Below are 18962 nucleotides of genomic sequence, written 5' to 3'. Positions count from 1 at the left end.
ATAGAGTATGTACTGCTGATAATATTGTTTGGGTCTAGATTTAAGCATATGTTTACCCTTTTTTTTTTTTTTTTTTTGTACTGGGGATTGAACTCAGGACCTTCTGCTTTTTTATCAGGTGACGGAGCTACTGAGCTAAATCCCCAGCCCTTTATTTATTATACATGAAACAAAAGGTGACCGCAGATACAAAATTATAGTTTAATGGTCAATTCCTGACTACTTTTAGTGAAAGTGCACACTATGACTGTACCATTAGTTCCTTCACTTAATTTTAAAAATGCATCCCAATTTACAGGGTGCCAGGCACTATGGGATGCAAAAAACTGTGAATAAAAACTGTCACCAATCCAGATCAGAAGTAAAATGACAAAACCACCATTCAACAGCTGCCTAGTAGGCTGCGTGCATCAACTTGGTAATCTTGGTTTCATTTCAAATTCAAAATGAGCTGTACTTCTCACATTCAGCAACAAATAGTATGAACAAAATATCTTTCCAAGTGAGGATCAAGGCCTACAGATGAATTTTAAAAGTTAGTTCTAAAGAAACCATTAGCAGAACTAAGAGACAATCTACAATGTGGGAAAAAATTTTTACCAGCTGTACCTCAGACAAAGGACTATTATCAAGGATATATAAAGAACTCAAAACAATCAGTCCCCCCAAATATAAAGACCCGATCCAAAAATGGGCATCCGAAATGAACAGACATTTCTCATACAAAGAAGTGAAAGCAGCAAGAAAATATATGAAAAAATGTTCCACATCACTGGTCATTCGAGAGATGCAGATGAAAACAACACTAAGATTCCACCTCACCCCACAAAGAATGGCTGCTATCAAGAAATCACACAATAACAAATGTTGGCGGGGTTGTGGGGAGAAAGGAACCCTCCTCCATTGTTGGTGGGAGTGCAGACTAGTGCAACCCCTATGGAAATCAATATGGAGATACCTCAAAGAGCTTGGACTGGAGGTTCCATTGGACCCAGCCATCCCTCTGTTGGGTATCTTTCCAAGAGAACTGAAAGAATCATATCACAGAGAAGTATGTGCACCCATGTTTATAGCGGCACAGTTTGTAATAGCTAAATCTTGGAAACGACCTCTTTGCCCATCCGTTGGAAACTGGATAAAGAAGTTGTGGTTTTTCTGTAAAATGGAATATTACTCAGCCATAAAGAGCGAGAGAATAGATTCATTCATAGGAAAATGGATACATATTGAAGATATACTCCTAAGTGAAATAAATAAGTCCCACATGTGTAAATACCGAATAGTTTCCCTGGTGTGAATATTCTGCAACAATGCATAAGATTCTAATAAGATTACTGACATTTAGAAAAGGGAGGAAGGGCGCTAAAGGTGTAGGGAAGGTGTGATACGTAGGGGAAGAACAAAAAGGGAAAAGAAAAAAATGTGAGAGAATGAAAAGATGAAAATAAAGTGTTTGTAGATGGGGAGGGGAGGAGGGGGTGAAGGGAGGGCAGAGGTAAGGGGAAAAAAATGAGAATCAAGACTTGCCATGTAAAGGTACATGATCCCAACAATGAATGTAACTGTACTGTATCCCTAAATGTACCAATAAACTCAAAAAAAAAAAAAAAAAAAAAAAAAAGTTAGTTCTATTGGCACTGCTTTCACATGAATGCACTGTATTCTATCAATTTAGCATTTTTTAAACAAAATTTATAATTTAGTCAAAGACAAACTTTATAATCAAGATAACAACAAAGTACCCAATTCTACTAAAAGAGAAATTCTGCCAATGTTGGTAAATATTCATGATTTTGAAAGCACTTTTTAATATTAAGTATTAAGAAACCTCAACATTGACATGCAAATTTTCTAGTTTCACACATACAAATAGAAGGGGTAAAAGATTAAGGGAACTGTTTTACTTTCACATACTGTGTTTATACTACTAAACTAAAAAGCTTTTTAATATTTAGAGTGCATAAAATAATTACGTGACTAGTTCTTAAGATACTTACTAGTTGGTAAAATAAAACAAAGCAGCCAAAAATAAATCTTTAAATTAATAAAATGAAAATAAGAAACGGATAAAAATGTAACCACAATGATAGCTTGGCATGATGGTGCATGCCTGTAATGTGGGAGGCTGAGGCAGGAGGATTACAAATTTGAGCCCATCCTGGAAAATTTATAAAGAACTTATCTCAAAATAAAAAATCTTTTAAAAGGGCTGGGGATGTAGCTTAGTGTGAAAGCCCTAGATTCAAGTACACCTAATTCAGTTTGAAAGAGAGAAAGAAAAGCTGTAAGGTAAAATGAAATGAGTCAATCAGACACTAGGTGAGGCACATGCAGGATACATAAGGAACTAGGACAGGAAAAGAGAAATGAAAGACATTATTAAACAGGAGGATTCCACTCCTTATATGGACTACTGGTGGTAGAAAATATCCTTCAGTAAAAGGAAAAAAAATGTTTTGAGAAAACAGGAGGTATGCCAAGAGATTTTTGGATACATTGGGACAGGTTCTTTGACTATAGAAGACAAGGTATATGGTTATAAAAAAATAAAAATAAAAAGGCCATAAGGAGAAATATCATAGTATTTTTCATGACTCTAAAAGAAATAGTCATTTAAAATGGAAAACAAAATTGTCATAAAAAGATTGGATTAAAATATCTTAAAATAACATTCAAAACTGTTTTGAATCAGGGTCTTACTATGTAGTTCAGGCTAGCTTTGAACTCACTATGTAAACCAGACTGGCCTCACACTCATGGTGATCCTCCTATCTCAGCCTCCCAAATTCTGGGATTACAGGTATACAACACCCAGCCCGACTAAAATTTAAATTTTTAGATACAAATCTTTTAAAATGTAAGTTATAACTGCAACAAATCTCAGAATATACTAAGTGTTAGAAACTACAAAAAAGCAAGCAGTCACGGTGGTGCATGCCTGTAATTCCAGCATTCAGAAGCTGAGGCAGGAGGACTGCCATGAGTTCAAGGGCAACTTTGAAAAACAAACAAACAAATAAGCAAAAATAAAGTATTATTTTATGAGATGTATTGCGTAATTTTCCAAACTAAAATTTATGACAACATAGCATCCTGAACTTTATAGGATTGACTCTGGCAGGACTATTATTTAGAGGGCAGCATTATTATCTAGAGGGCTATATATCCAAAAAATATTCAAAGTCTTCATCAATTTTTTCAAAGGCTCTTATACTAACAGATCACTTACATTCTTGCTAATTTTCTCAATTTTAAGTAGGCAAATTCAACAAGATCCTCATATGACAATGGCTTTGGGAGCAGAAGAGGACTTTTTTAGCATCATTCCCACAGATTTAATGAAATGTTATAACAGCAACATTTGCAATTCACTGTACAGTATATACATTAAATTGACAGGTGTTTAGATATTTACCAAACTATAATACTGAATACACACATGAACATATTAAAACAATTTATTAGTGAAACTTCACTGTACTTAAAAGTATGCTTTGCATTATCTGCACAAACTAGTCCATCTACCCCCAATACCTTAATTACTAACAAAATGTTCCAAATCCAGAGCGTCCATTCACATAGCAGGTACACACAATGTTTATTGAACAAAATAAAAACCAATGCTCAGAAACCCTTATGTGGGTACTAAAGGACACCTGGCAGTGGAGTTTAAAATTGACTGCAGCCTTTAACAAGGGAACTGTGAATTGACAGTGTGAAATAGGACAAAAATGGCTAAAGGGGAAGTGGGAAAGGGAAGGGAAAGGAAATAAGGGAAAATAAAAAATGTGAAAAAAGGAAAAAATGGAAACAAAGTCTTTGTAAATAGGGAAGGGTGAAGGGGGTAAAAGGAGGGCAGGGGTATGGGGAAAAAATAAAAACCAAGATATATCATGTAAAGGTACAAGATCCCAATGATAAATGCAACTGTACTGTTTGCTTTAAATGTACCAATAAACTTAATGGGAGGAGGGGACAAGGGAACCGTGGCAGAATCTGGAACTGGAATGCACCAAGGGCTCCTGAAGTGTCTAAAGCATGAGACTAGATCAGAATATGACTCTGATTCAGTAAAATTATTAGAGGGATATGATCACCAGCAAGCATGGCCATTCATTCCTCCATGCTACAAGTACTTCCTGTGTACTTAATATGTAGCGGGTACCTGTGAAGCCACTGAGAAGGCAATAGTATAAGAGACAATGTGATATTACAACAAACCAATAAAGTGTCAGGTAACAGTAAGTACCATAAGTACCATAAAGCAATGACAGGAAAAGCAGTGAACAGGAGGTGGGACACTGGGGAGGAAGGATATTTACACAAAGTGATGAGGGCTGGGGATTTAGCTCAGTGGTTCCGCCACCTGCTTCGCAAGCACACGGACCTGCGTTAGATCCCTAGTACCAAAAGAAAAAAAAAAGACATAAAGTGATGAGAAAAGGTCAGAGCTGAGCAAAGATCCAGAAAATGTGAGGAACTCACATGAAGCTCTGTGTATCACTCTGTAAAGAGGAAAGAGCAAGTAGAAAGGCTCCACGTGGGGATAAGCATAGTTATTCAAAGAAAAGCAGAAAGGTTGGTGTGGCTACAGAGGAGTGAACAAGACCTTTACCAAGTGAAAGGAGATGGTCAAACTTGCAGAAACCAAGTCACGTAGGGTCTTAGAGACGGAGGGAAGAGACTGCATTTCTTAGCAAACTACCCGGGTTAGAGCAGGGGTGTAACAAGATCTCAAACTCACTGTGTTTTTTTAAGTTTAGGTTTCACTGTCAGGCATTGGTGGTATATGCCTGTAATTCCTGCACTCCCGGAGACTGAGGTAGGAAGATCACAAGCTAAGCACAGCATGGGCAACTCAGCAATTAGCAAGACTATCTTAAATAAAATTTTTTTATTATATTTTTCTTTTTTTTCTGTTTTTCCTTTTTTAAGTAAATTTTAAAAAGGACTGGCAATATAGCTCTGTGTGAAGGCCCTGGGTTCAATCCCTAGTGTCACCACACACACACACACACACACACACACACACCCATAAAAAAATAAAAGTCACACTAACGATTACAGGAATAAATCTTATTTGACCTTAAAAATGCAAATCTTAAATTATGAAGAGCCTATGCTCAGAATTCCTACTAGTCAACCTTATACTATACAGGAATCTGATAAATGCCGGGTATGGTTGGTGCCGGTAAATCCAGGACTCAGGAGGCTGAGGCAGGAGGATCACATTGCCACAAGTTTGAGACAGGTCTAGGGTACATAGTGAGTTGAAGACTAGCCTGAATTACATATCAAAACTTGGCTCCAGAAAAAGGGGGTTGTTACTTAAAATGCTTTAAGATCAATTTTAAACATATTTGTTATAACACTGTCAAATCACAAAAGATTATAACAGAAATTATTCTAGCATTCATCTCAATATTAAATTCACCTGTTCTAATTTGTACACTACACTATCAAACATTCTCTTTTTTCCTTCCACCATAGGCAAGAGACAGGAGGAAAAAAAAATGGATTCTTGCCAAAATGCCTCCATTGCCCCCTAGTGCCCATTTTAAAGACTGAAGACCTTCTGTACCAGCAGTTTAGAAATGCTAAGGAATATACTGCCTGGATTTTGGAATAGAGCTTCTAGCATCTTCTGGTGACAACACCTTGCAGGTCTAGCTAAAATGCTCTGTTTTAAACAGTATTAATTCTTCTTTGAAGCTAAAATCATTAAGCTTCTTCACACTTTTTTTTTCTTTTGGTACTGGGGATTGAACTCGAGTTCTTGAGTTTGCGAGGCAGGCGCAGCACCACTAAGCTAAATCCCTGGCCCTCTTCACACTTTTTAAATAACTTTTCTTCCTAGTCAGCTTCAGTTAAATTAAAATTGATCATTAGTGAAATACTGATTATGATGATGAAGACAACAAAACCACACAATGTTGTTTCCAAGATTCATTTCATTTTCATACTACTAAAAACTAAGAGAGAATTTTTAACCATGTTTAATTCTTCAACCTTTCCTTCAGCATGAGGAAGAGACTGACTGATACAGGTGCTTGGCAATGACCAAGGCCAAAGAGATGAAAAGCCTCAGACTAGAAGACAGAGAAGCACGGTGGGGGCCCAATCTTGGACTCTCAACCACAGAACGTGCCAGGCAGGGAGTCAGACAAAGTTCATGGAAAACAGGTGCTCACAGCTAAAAAGTCAGTGTTACAACCAGCCTTTAGTTACAGTCATAAAAATCCAACTTCCAATTTTCTGTAGTAATGGGAAACAGGATAGCAAGAATAATGAAAATCCTCAATAATCCCAAAGTCTCCATTTAATTATCAGTTACAACCTTCCTCACCTAAAAAAAATAAAAATTAAAAAATAGGACCATGGAGAAATAATAGGAATGGTTTTAAATTACTCTTCACCCCTTTTCTGTGATTCTTTGTACTTTAATCTTTACTTGTTCAATCCTAAGAAAAAAGATAGACTCAAATTTATTGCTATCAGACATAAGTGGAATAAAGAATAAGTAAAAAACCAAGTTTGTCATAAAGAGAAACTATAATATATATTAACAATTCCAATCCAGTGACTCAAACAGTAACACTAACCACAACAACTATCCAGAAACTAAAGTAAAATGCATCTTTTAAAAAGTAATCACTGGCTGGCAGTGCAGTCTATAATGTACACACTAACATGCACTCTCTGGCTACTTTCCTTCAAATTCTAGAGCTATCAAAAACTCATTTTTTAAAAAAGGTGTGATTAGAAGGGGTGCAAAGAACTATGCTCTATACAATTTAGTGAGTTTTGTTCTACCTTGGGGCAGTTTTCACAATTATTAAACTGTTGTGTAACTGAACAGGAAGGTTAGGACAATGCATATATAATGGTCCTTATAGAAATAGATGATTACCTTTACTTCTATGCTTGCATTTGCTCAATTTACACCTCTATTTTCATTTTCTAAATAAAACTGAGGATTGATATGTCATAAAGAAAAAGACTCAAGGGCTGGGGTTTTAGCTCAGTGGCATCATGCCTGCCTGGCAAGCACAAGGTCCTGAGTTCAATCCCTGGTACAAAAAAAAAAAGCGGGGGGGGGGCTAGGGATAGATTTAGCTCAGTGGTTTCGCCACCTGCCTTGCAAACATAAGGACCCGAATTCCATTCCTAGTACCAAAAAAAAAAAGAAAGAAAAACGCTCAAAAATTATAAAATTAAAAGAAGCCATAAAATGAATGTTTCAATCATAAAAACCAAAAAAGTTCAATTCTGTTTCTCTAATTTCTTTTTTAAGTGTTTTGTTTTACTGACACCAGGGATTGAACCCAGGGCCTCTCTCATGTGAGGCAAGCATTCTACTACTGAGCTACTTCCCAGCCTAAGAAATAACACTTCTGTACACGGTATTATACTAAAATACCTACAGAAGTTGTTTGAAATTACTACACTCTAAGTTGTTTGAAATTACTACACTTTCTATCTTCAAGTCCTTGTACTTGAGGTTATTACATGTAATTGCAAAAGGGGAGCAGAAGAGTAAGCACACAAATAATGACAACAAAGAAAACAAGTCATTTGCTACAGAAGGCAGAAACCAACCCTGTGAAGTAGCACATGCAATTCATATCTGGAAATGTTGCTTAGAGAAAAATTACATTTGAAATGGTTTATAAAAGTTGGACAGAATTTCAGTAACAGAAACTAGAGGAATGGAAAAGCAACACTACAGTTTTATCAGTATCAACTTAATACGAGTAGACTCCTTTTTGTAAGGGAGAATTAACAATCAAAATAAGGATTGAAAAGGTCTAACATACTTATCAATCATGAAAGATAGACAGATAGATAGACAGATAATCAGCCTATTCTGAGGAAAGAAATTAGACATATTATTGAAAAATATTGAGTTGCTGAGACAAGCAGCGCTGACTGGGAAATAAATTATATAGCAGTTGTGGAAATAGAGGGGATGAATAAAATCTCCTCTAAGAAGTACCACGTTTTTTTCTTGTACAAATTAAGATAAATTAGTAAAGAATATACATTTGAATTATTTATTTCCTCAGCATTCTGAAAGCTAGAAGTTCATAAGTAAGTAAGATGCTGGTAGATTTGGTTTCTGGTAAGACCTTCCTTCTGGATTTGTAGACCACCTTCTGCTAAGGCCTCACCTTGCCATGCCTCCCTACCTGGGGTGAGGGAGCAGGGCTATGAGCACACACTTTTGGGTTCTACTCTTATAAAGACAGTGATCCTATGTAATTTTAACTGCTTTCTTAGAGGCAGTCTTAGTCACCCTTGGCACTGACACAAAATACTCAATAACCACAAGTTAAAGGAGAAGAGGTTTATTTTGCCTCAAAGTCTCACTCCATGGCAGGCTGGCTTTAAGACAGACACGCGATGGCAGAGGGCCCACTGGAGGAAATGGTGCACAAACCATGGCAGCCAGGAAGCAGAGAGAGCAGGGAAGAGCTGGGAACAGGAATACATTCTTCCAAGTCATGCTCCCAGTGACCCAACCCTTCTGAAGAGGCCGTACCACTAAACGTGAGAACTATGGGGAACATTTTAGATCTAAACCAAAACAGAGGCCTCGTCTTTAAAATCAGCCACAATGGAGGTTAGGACTTCAACATATACATTTTACTAAGACACAAACATTCGACCCATTCCAAAATCCACTGTCACATTTCATAGTACTCTACAAATTACCAAAAATAAGTAAGCACATCTTTACTGGGAACCTCTGAAACATTACTGGAAACCTCTACAGAAGGCTGCAGTGTCCTACTCAGTGTATGATACAAGCCTGAGAAAAACTAAAAGACAGAACTAAGAGAGACAGAAAACAGGGCACCAGGATGGCCAATGCCAGTGCAACCAATAAAGGCACTGGTCGGTCCAAGCCACTGATTTTTATTAGTAGTCAACTGGGCTAAGGCAAGCTATGTACAAGGGCAGTACTACATTGGAGGATGCACGGTCATGTGGTTTCTATGGAAATTAATGTAAGCAAGGCTTGTAAAAGACAAGACAAAGCATTCTCAAATTAGGAAAAGAATAAGCAAAATATATGGTTGTAATTAGAACAGTGTTCTTCTAGTTAAGGTTTTAGTTGTGGGAACAAAATTTGGGTGTGAGTTACTCTGACTTCAGCACATAGGCCTTGGCCAGACACACTTCTGTAAACAAGCCAACTATGGGGTGAACTCTTTACAGCCTACACTGCTTACAGCCTGCTTTGGGCATAATCAGCATTGCATCTCCTGCACATTTCATGTTTCCATAGCATTCTGTGATCTAAACATGTGGAGCAAATGGCTTAGAAATTTGGAAATGTGAATATGGCTCTCCAGTGGTCATAATTTAGCTATTTCCTGATTTTATATACAAGGAAACTTTAGAAGTTTTTACCAAAATATAATAGAAAATGATGAATTTTCTAGTAAAGAGATTTTAGTGAAAACATTTCAATGACAGATATTTAAAAGCTACAATAGCTGATATCAAAGGGAGAAAGTCAGTATTGTAATTTCTTGGAACTTATAAAGTACAATCTTTAATAAAACTGCCAAATTTATCTTATGTTTCTCTTCTTAATTTGACATATCCACATGATGTATTTATACATGCATATATAATCTAAGCTTATATAAACATATGTGTTGTTTCATATGAAAGAAAAATTTACAAAATCTAAATTAAAAGCTTTATTTGGAACTGATAAATTTGATATGCCCTGCCCTGTATAAAAATATTCAAATACTCATTTGTACGAAGTCTTTGACAAATTCATAAAAGCTATTTCTTTTCTGTCCATTACTATTGTTCATTTCACTTCTTAATTACTTGAGATAATCTCTCTCATAGAGAAGAAAAATGTTAAATAGAATGTCTACTCCAGGTAACAATTGCAAAAAATACACTAGTTTTCTTTATCATTTTTTCCCTTTACTATTTTGAAGGTTATATATTTTATTTCTGTTCTTTGGACAACTGCTCAGAAAACTATAACTTATATACTAGACTTTTATTATTTTTGAGGTCTATTTCTTTCTTCCTAAGATTTTTTTTGTTTGTTTGTTTTTTTGTTTTTTGAGATAGGGTCTCACTATGTAGTTGAGACTGACCTGCAACTCACTATGTAGCCCAGGCTGGTCTCGAACTCACACTGATTCTCCTGCCTCAGCCTCCTGAGTGCTGGGATTACAGGTAAATGCCACCACACCTCACCCTGAGATTATTTTAAACAAGGGTTGTCAGATTTATTTTTTCATGTTTTAAATTTACTCTTATTATTAAGTTTAGCAGTAAACTGATGAATTCTTAAATTACCAGTGGATACTTACTTCTTCTCCTTCATCATCATCATCATCATCTTCTTCTTCTTCTTCTTCTTCAGAAAGAGGTGGAAGCAAAGGACCAAGTATGTCTTCCTCCAGATTAACTGGTTCTCCTACCATTTTAAGGGGTAAAGGAGGGCCAATTAACTCATCAGAAGAAGAATCAGAACTGTCTTCGCTTTCACTGCTGCTTGTATCTCTGAAAATAAAGAAATAGAAAATCTTTGCTTCTGCTGCTTTAAAGTCTTTGCCCTTCCAGTAGTATCTCTGGAGATAGTTCTTGACTGCCCTTGTAACAACTGAATCTGTCAAATGTTTGTTGGTCTTTTTGCTTATTTGCTTATTTTGGGTTTCTGTGACAGCGTCTCACTATGTAGTCCAGGCTGGCCTCAAACTCAAAATCCTCCTGTCTCAGCTTTCCAGATGCTGGGATTGCAGGTATGCAACACCATATCTGGATTTCAAATGTTTTTAAATTTACAATTCAAACATTAAATTTACAGTGCAAATATTATTTTAGCTTAAGTTTTAAAAATACCCTCTTCTCACTATCTTAACTAAACATAAAACAAAGATTACAAAGTCAAATATATGTTAAGAGATTCATTAAATCATTATCCCTCATAAAGAAATAGGGGAACAACAGAACACCGAAGAAAAACTACAAAGTACTAGATCCATAAAAGTTAAAAGCACTGAGATAACCAATGCCTCTATTAATTATATTTGAATCCAACAGTTTGTCACAGGAGCAAATAAGGCCATTCCTGTAAAAAACCTAGTATTACTTCTAAAATACTTCAGTATAAATTCTGAACTACAAACTATTTCTCAGTGCTAATCTACATTTGGCAAGTTGTTAAAACATTACATATATTATTATTCCTCGATTCTAAAAAATACCTTTCTCTAGGGCAATGGTGGCAATGGCACACATGCCACAGCAGTGGGTACTCTGTATCACTGAAAGCTCTAAAAGGCTCACCATCACTGTTCTAGGGCACACTCATACCCAATCTTTTCTCTTTTTTTTTTTGTACCAGGAATCGAACTCAGGACCTTGCATATGCAAGGCAGGTGGCAGAACCACTGAGCTAAATCCCCAGCCCCCCACTCTTTTCTTTTTTAATATAATACACGAAAAGGCTATTACTCTCATTAAGGTCTCAATCAAGTAACTCTAGGCATTCTAAAAGCCACTATCATCCACTATACCTGCACTCTGCCCCAAAGGATGAGAATTTGTTTATGTGTGTGTGTGTGTGTGTGTGCGTGAGTGCGTGTGTGTGTGTCTGTGTGTGTGTGTGTGTGTGTGTGTGTGTACCAGGGATCAAACTCAGGACCTTGTGCTTGCAAGGCAGATGGTGGAACCACTGAGCTAAATCCCCAGAGCTGAGAATTCCTAATTGTATCAATTAAACTTTCAAATATTTTATAAAATTAAAACTCTAACTCCCATTTAATGAAGTAGGTCAGATACATAAGCTCCATGATAGCAAAAATTTCTGGTGTTTTTGTGGTAATAAGGATTGAATCCTAGCAGTGATAAACTATATCTCACTCTTTTTCATTTTTTTAATTCTAGAGTGGGGTCTCACTTTGTTGGCCTCAAATTTTCAATCCTTCTGTCTCAGCCTCCCAGCACCAGGGATTGTAGGCACTGAGTCACCACTGTTTCCACCTAATGAGGAATTTCTTTTTTTTTTTTTTTTTTTTTCTTCATTGCTGTGCTTATGGCACTTAACAGCTACTGAAGGAAAAAATACAACTTTCCTTTTTATTTTCACGTATGCTTAGCATAACAAGGAATACTGTACTTACAGATCACCTGCTGGAGCATTCCTCCCACTGCTTATGTGGCTTCTTTCTTACCAATGTCCTCAACTGTCACCTCATCAAAAAGGCTTCACGCATACCTTTTAGAAATTTTTACACCTCACCATTACCTTAACTACTTTATTTTATTATATACATGTTAAATCATGTTATTTGATTGGCTACTTGTTGTTCAAAATATTACCTACCCCTTCAGAGTCCCCAAACCAATAAAAGGTCAAGGAGCAGAAATCTTAATCTGACCTGTAACACCTGTATTTCCAGTTCCCCTAACAGTGCCTAATCCACACTACTTAATAATAATTCAATGAATAAGTTTACACTAAGCTATGTATACTCTCAGATTATCTCCCTTGTGACTAAAACCGGTTTCCCTCTGTCATTTAGAAGTCACATATTTTTAATGTATAATTATTCAGGCTATCAAGAGCTCTAAACAGAAATGTTGATCCTTAGCATCCATGCTAAGTTAACCAAGTTAACTAGTTCAAAAGTAAGCATTAAACTGAGAACTAAACTGATCCATGTCAATTTCATGGCTGATTATCCAGGCCTAATACCCACATAAAATCTGAATGAAATGCATTTGTTTCTATGTAGATTCTAACTCCATATTTGGCTTTTTGCTTCTAATGTGCCCAAGCCAAGGAAAAACCTTTTAACATACTTCCAATATACTAAAAAACAAAGTCCATGAATTATGTCCAAAAATGCCTGATGGAAACAGAACATATTCCTTGTTTAAAACGTGCCTTGACTTAATATGGTGTCAAAACACTAACTCCAGCGAGAGAAAATAACTAGAAGAGGTAAACCCTATTCTTTTCTTGGCAACATTTTAAAAGAGATTTTAATTTAATATTAAAGTCTGTGGGTATACAGTATCAATTCAGGAATTATATCCATAAATAAAATCCATTCATAAAATTTATTTCTTAAAAGGAAATGCAAATGCTTAAAAATTCCCTACCCTACAAATGAGGACTGTGTACATCTACATTTCTTTCTATCTCAAATCAATATTAAATAGAATAAATAACATTTTTCTTTCCTGTATGTGACTTTTTCTTTTCAGTACCAGGAATCAAACTCAGGACCTTGCACTTGCCAGGCACGTGCAGCACTGCTCAGCTAAATTCCTTGCTCTCCTGTATGTGATGGCAGGGTTAAGTAACTGTCTTTCTATAAACCAAATTTAAATAATAACAGATTTTCAGAAAGTTATTCACGTTTTGTGAAACAAGCTCTCAATATCACAGAGGAAACAAACTAACCTAATAATGATTACAGTCAGGAGACCTGTAGAACAATCCTAGAAATAAATTCACACCAAAGAAACAATTTATACTTAGTAAGTGTACACAAGTGTACATGGATCAACATTTTAGTGACTGTCATCCTAACAGCAGGCCACAACCAGTTCTGGGTGACTAAATTTCAGACAAAAATCTTCTACCTCAATCAGACATGGATAAAAAATGAAAATGTGGGGAAATCCCCAAAAGGAAAAAGCTATTATATGGAAGGGAGGAATAAAAAAAGAAAGAGAAGGAAGGAGAATAATTTTGAAAAAAATTATATTCCAGGGGCCAGGGATTTAGCTCAGCGGTTTTTTATACCGGGGATTGAACTTGGGTCCTTGTGCTTGCAAGGCAGGCCACCGAACCACTGAGCTAAATCCCGGGCCCCAAAAACTTCAGCTTTTAAATGACTATATAAGAGGAAAAGTCATTCAATTTAAGAATTTTTCACTACCTGCTTATATTTAGTTTTTTAACATAGAGTTTTTAAACTAGAAGCATTTTGAAAGTCACTAGCACGGGGATTGAACTTGGGTCCTTGTGCTTGCAAGGCAGGCCACCGAACCACTGAGCTAAATCCCGGGCCCCAAAAACTTCAGCTTTTAAATGACTATATAAGAGGAAAAGTCATTCAATTTAAGAATTTTTCACTACCTGCTTATATTTAGTTTTTTAACATAGAGTTTTTAAACTAGAAGCATTTTGAAAGTCACTAGCATAAAAATGTTTACAATTCTTTAGCTAATTAGCAATGTCATATTTTATTATTTAAAAATATCATTTGAGAGATGCAGATGGAAACAACACTGAGATTCCACCTTACCCCATAAAAAATGGCTGCTATCAAGAAATCAAACAATAACAAATGTTGGTGGGGTTGTGGGGGAAAAAGGAACCCTTCTCCATTGTTGGTGGGAGTGCAGACTGGTGCAACCACTGTGGAAATCAATATGGAGATACCTCAAAGAGGTAGGACTAGAGGTTCTGTTTGACCCAGATATCACACTGCTGGGTATCTTTCCAAAAGAATTAAAAGAATCATACCACAGTGATATATGCACACCCATGTTTGTAGTGGCACAGTTTGTAATAGCTGAAACTTGGAAACAGCCCATTTGCCCACCAGTTAGAGACTGGATAAAGATGTGGCTTTTCTATAAAATGGAATAGTACTCAGCCATAAAAAATAAGAAATTAGAGTCATTCGTAGGAAAATGGATGCATATTGAGGATACACTCTTAAGTGAAACAAGTCACATATGTGTAAATACTGAACAGTTTCTCTGGTGTTAAAAACTGTAATTGTACATAAGATCCTAGTGGTATAATTGACAATATGAAATAGGAAGAAAAGGGCTAAAGATGTCAGGGAAGTGGGAAGGGTGGGGGAAAGGAAATAAGGGAAAAGAAAAAAATATGAGAAAATGAAAAAATGGAAATAAAGTATTTATAAGTAGGGAAGGGAGGAGGGGATAAAGGGAGGGCAGGGGTAAGGGGAAAAAAATGAGAACCAAGACCTGTCATGTAAAGGTACAAGATCCCAATGGTGAATGTAACTGTACTGTATACCTAAAATGTACCAATAAACTCAATGAGGAAAAAAAATGTATTGGCTTACAAGATCTCAAAAAAGAATTCCCTTTAATCAGTTGTTCCCCTCCCCACCAAGAAAATAGTTACCATGGCTCTTTTCAGGACTGGTACAGATAGCCTCCTGACAGCACCAGTACTTTAGGGCCCCCTAAAAGTTGCCACTTGCTTTATAGTAAAACCCGATAGTGTTTATTTACTTATTTTTGAAAAGAAAGAGTAATCTTAGAACAAAACAAAGTCACTACTCTATCTTCTTTTTATTCTTTGCAATAGTAACTAACCCAGTCTTCTAATACTGTTATTCAAATTCCCTAAACAGGACTTTGAGAATGAGACAATCACAAAAGAATGCTAAAATTGAACATGAACCTTCCTAGAAACAATGGCAAAAAGGGCAACTGTGTTCTATGTGTGTCATTTTAAAAAGCATTTATAAAATAGATTTTTCAAGGTGCTAAATTCTAGAAGTAAATTATACACTTTTTTTTTTTTTTTTTTTTTTTTTGAGAGGGTCATAGCTCTGTACTCACTATGTAGCCCAGGCTGGCCTCAAACTTGCAGTGATTCTCCTGCCTCAGTCTCTGAGTACTGGGATTACAGGAATGTGCCACCACAGCCAGTTAACACATTCTAATAAAGTAGAAACATTCTGGATTGCATTTTGTAGTAAAATATAAGTTCTTAAAAAGCACACATTTCTTTAAAAAAGGCTTCAAGCAAATTTCAATTACATTTAGCCACAGTAACATTATTTTTATAGTAACATGATTCAAAGCACAGAAACAGCTTCAGGAGTTCTTAATAAATATAGAAAATCAACATAATGCATTTGATAGTAATATATTCCAAACCAAAGTTTCAACAGGTCTATTCATCTGCCATGTATTATTCAGTGGAGGTCTTCCTGAGATAGTAGTAAGTAAACTTCCATTCTTTGATCAATAAAATACAGCAATAAATTTGTGCTACTGTATTTTTCTTGATTTTTATTTCTATTTTTGTATTTTACAAGAATAACGCCACAGTAATTCTTCAATTTAAATCACTAGTAGCAAAAGTAATATTGGGTTTAGGGATTTTGTTTGTTTTGTTGCAGTGATGGGAACTTACCCCAGAGTTCACTAGAATGCTTGAGTTTTCTCATTATAATAAACTTACTCCCAACAGCAATACTGCATCTTTGGTATTATGGTTAGTATGCAGGAAAATACAGAATCAATGAAACTAATAGAATTTTTAACAACCCTCAATTAATGGAATCATTTTTTGTCAAGATGGTAATGATAATAATAAATTCCCAAAAACTTCAGTTGTTGACGTCTTAAATTACACCAACATAAACTAAATGTAAACATTAAAAGTTCTTTTTTTAAAAAAAAAAGATAATTTCCTTTTATGGTTGTTGTTTTTTTATTTTTTGACACAGGTTCTCAATGTAGTTCAGGCTGGGCTTGAACTCACTCTGCAGCCCAGGCTAGACTCAAACTCATGGCAATCGTCCAGTCCCAGCCTCCTGAGTGCTGGGATTACTATACAAGCGTGTGCCACCAGGCCCAGGTAAGGAACATTTCCTTTTAACTGTAGGTAATGACATAAAACAGTAGATAATCCAAAACTGAATTTGTATTGGTGAATAAAGAAATGATACTCCATTACAAGAGTTGGCTAACTTGGGCATGCTGCTTATTTTTAAAGTTCTTTTGGGATACAGTCTCAGCAATTCCTTTATGTATGAAGTGCAGCAAGATGAATGGCTTAGAGATTCTATGGCTCCTATTGCCTGAAATATTCACCATCTGTCTTTGACAAAAAAAAAACAATTACTAACTTCTGCTCTTCACTACTACATCCAAAGGTACCCATATGCTCCAGTGACTTCAAGCGGTATCAGGGTTGCACTGTCACAAAAAGAGAGAATCAGATTTGTAGTCCTATTCCCCTTCCCGATACAAACTACAAAACCAGGTATACAGGTGTACACCTTGTACCTCCAGCACTCAAGAGGCTGAAGCAGGAGATCTTGACTTCATGACTGGCCTTAACTACTCAGGAAGCTTAAGAGTGGACAGGATTACCAAGCAAAATGAGAAAAGAAACAAACTGTAAATATTAAGATTACTGTGGAGTTAGCCGGGTGAGGTGGCGCACACCTGTAATCCCAGCACTCGGGAGGCTGAGGAAGGACGATCGCTGTGAGTTTGAGACGAGACTGGGCTACATAGTGACTTCCAGGGCAGTCTCAACTACACAGTGAGAACCTGTCTCAATAAAAAAAAAAAGAAAAAACTTTAAAAAAAAAAAAAAAAAAAAAAAAAAAAAAAAAAAAAAAGATTACTGTGGAGTTAAGATTCTGTTTAAGGGCTAAGAATGCAGCTCAGTGGTATAGTAATTTCCTGGCATGCATAGGAAATGGATTTGACCCCAAAGCATTGTAAAATAAATAAGTAAGGCCAGTGACGTAGCTCAGTGGTGCTGCCAAATGCTTTGCAAGTGCAAGGTCTGAGTTCAATCCCCAATACCAAATAAATAAATAAATAAATAATTTTAAGCCAGGCATAGTGGTACATGTCTGTAATCCCAGCACTCAGGAGGCCAGGACAGGAGCATCACAGCTAGTTCAAGAGCAACCTGGGCTACAAAGTGAGTTCAAGGCCAGCCTGCATTACAAAATGACATTGTCATAAAAGGTCAAAATAAGAAAAAAAAATTATTTTTAAATTTTAAATAAAGCCATGCCTTCAAATGTGTGTAAAATGTCACAATAAAACCTACTGCTCTGCACTAGTAATTAATGTTCACTAGTAATTGTGACTTTTAGAAAGAGATCTTGGGCCAGGGATTTGGCTCAGTGAGCACCACGCCTGCCTTGCAAGTGCAACGTCCTGATTTCAATACCCAGTACAAGAAAAACATAAAATAAATAAATAAATAAGAGATCTTACTCAAGATATTAAAGATCCGTTCTAGGGAAGAGGTAAGCAAAAAATGATACTACAAGCTATAAATGATATTTTCTGTATTAAGGTTTTGGGAGACTTTTTTCTACCAAAAATAAAAGCAAGTCAATTAAAACAAACCAAGTACAGTGGTACATGCCAATAACCCCACTGTTCAACAGGCTTAGATAAGAGGATAGCAAGTTCAAGGCTATTCTGGGCAACTTAGGAAGACTCTATCTCAAAATAAAAAATAAAGCCAGATGTGATGATATACACCTGTAATCCCAGCACTCTGGGAAGCCAAGGCAGAAGGATCACAATTCAAGCGCACACTGGGCAACTCAGTGATGTAGCAAGACCCTGTCTCAAAATGAAAAACTTTTAAAAAGGTCTGGGAATGTAGCTCAGGGAATGTAGCACTGGGTTCATCCCCAGTGCCCCCTCAAAAAAATAATAAAATAAAAAGGACTGAGATGTAGCTCGGTGAGAATACACCACCCCTGGGTCTGATTCCCAATACTGAAAAAAAAAAAGTCAATCCAATGGTAGACTGCCCAAAACATTATATGTGACCACTGAAGTTTATGGAACCAATTTGGCAATTAAATATATATCATGGGTCTGGGATATAGCTCAGTGATAAAACACTTACCTATGGCATGTAAGAGGCCCTGGGTTTGAATCCCCACCACAACAAAAACAAAAATCTAAACATTAGATGACTTATATTATTCTATGAACCTGGATTTTTAAAGATAATACTGTAATTAGTTTACACAGTATGAAATTTCACTTCAAAGTAATTTTTTTTCTAAAGACAGGGTCTTGCTATGTAGTTCAGGCTGGCCTTGAAATATATAGCACAGGCTGGCCTCGAACTTGTGACAATCCTCCTGCCTCAGCCTCCTGAGTGGTAGGATTACAGATGTGCACCACTACACCTGACC

At 36.2% G+C, this 18962-nt stretch overlaps 1 protein-coding gene across 1 annotated transcript in view; it reads right to left on the bottom strand.

The window, feature by feature from the left end:
* Positions 1–18962, bottom strand: part of LOC117285224 (WD repeat-containing protein 70-like) — a 76015-nt gene that overhangs the window by 30506 nt on the left and 26547 nt on the right. Inside the window, exon 5 of the mRNA XM_033761197.1 lies at positions 10353–10545. Within this exon, the coding sequence (XP_033617088.1) occupies positions 10353–10545 (193 nt within the window). The remainder of the gene's footprint in view (positions 1–10352; positions 10546–18962) is intronic.

Source organism: Fukomys damarensis, unplaced genomic scaffold, assembly GCF_012274545.1.
Source record: "Fukomys damarensis isolate Sample0158 unplaced genomic scaffold, DMR_v1.0_HiC HiC_scaffold_1, whole genome shotgun sequence".
Lineage (NCBI taxonomy): Eukaryota > Metazoa > Chordata > Mammalia > Rodentia > Bathyergidae > Fukomys > Fukomys damarensis.
The sequence above is the reverse complement of the archived record's forward strand: the minus strand, read 5'-3'. Positions and strand labels throughout refer to the sequence as shown.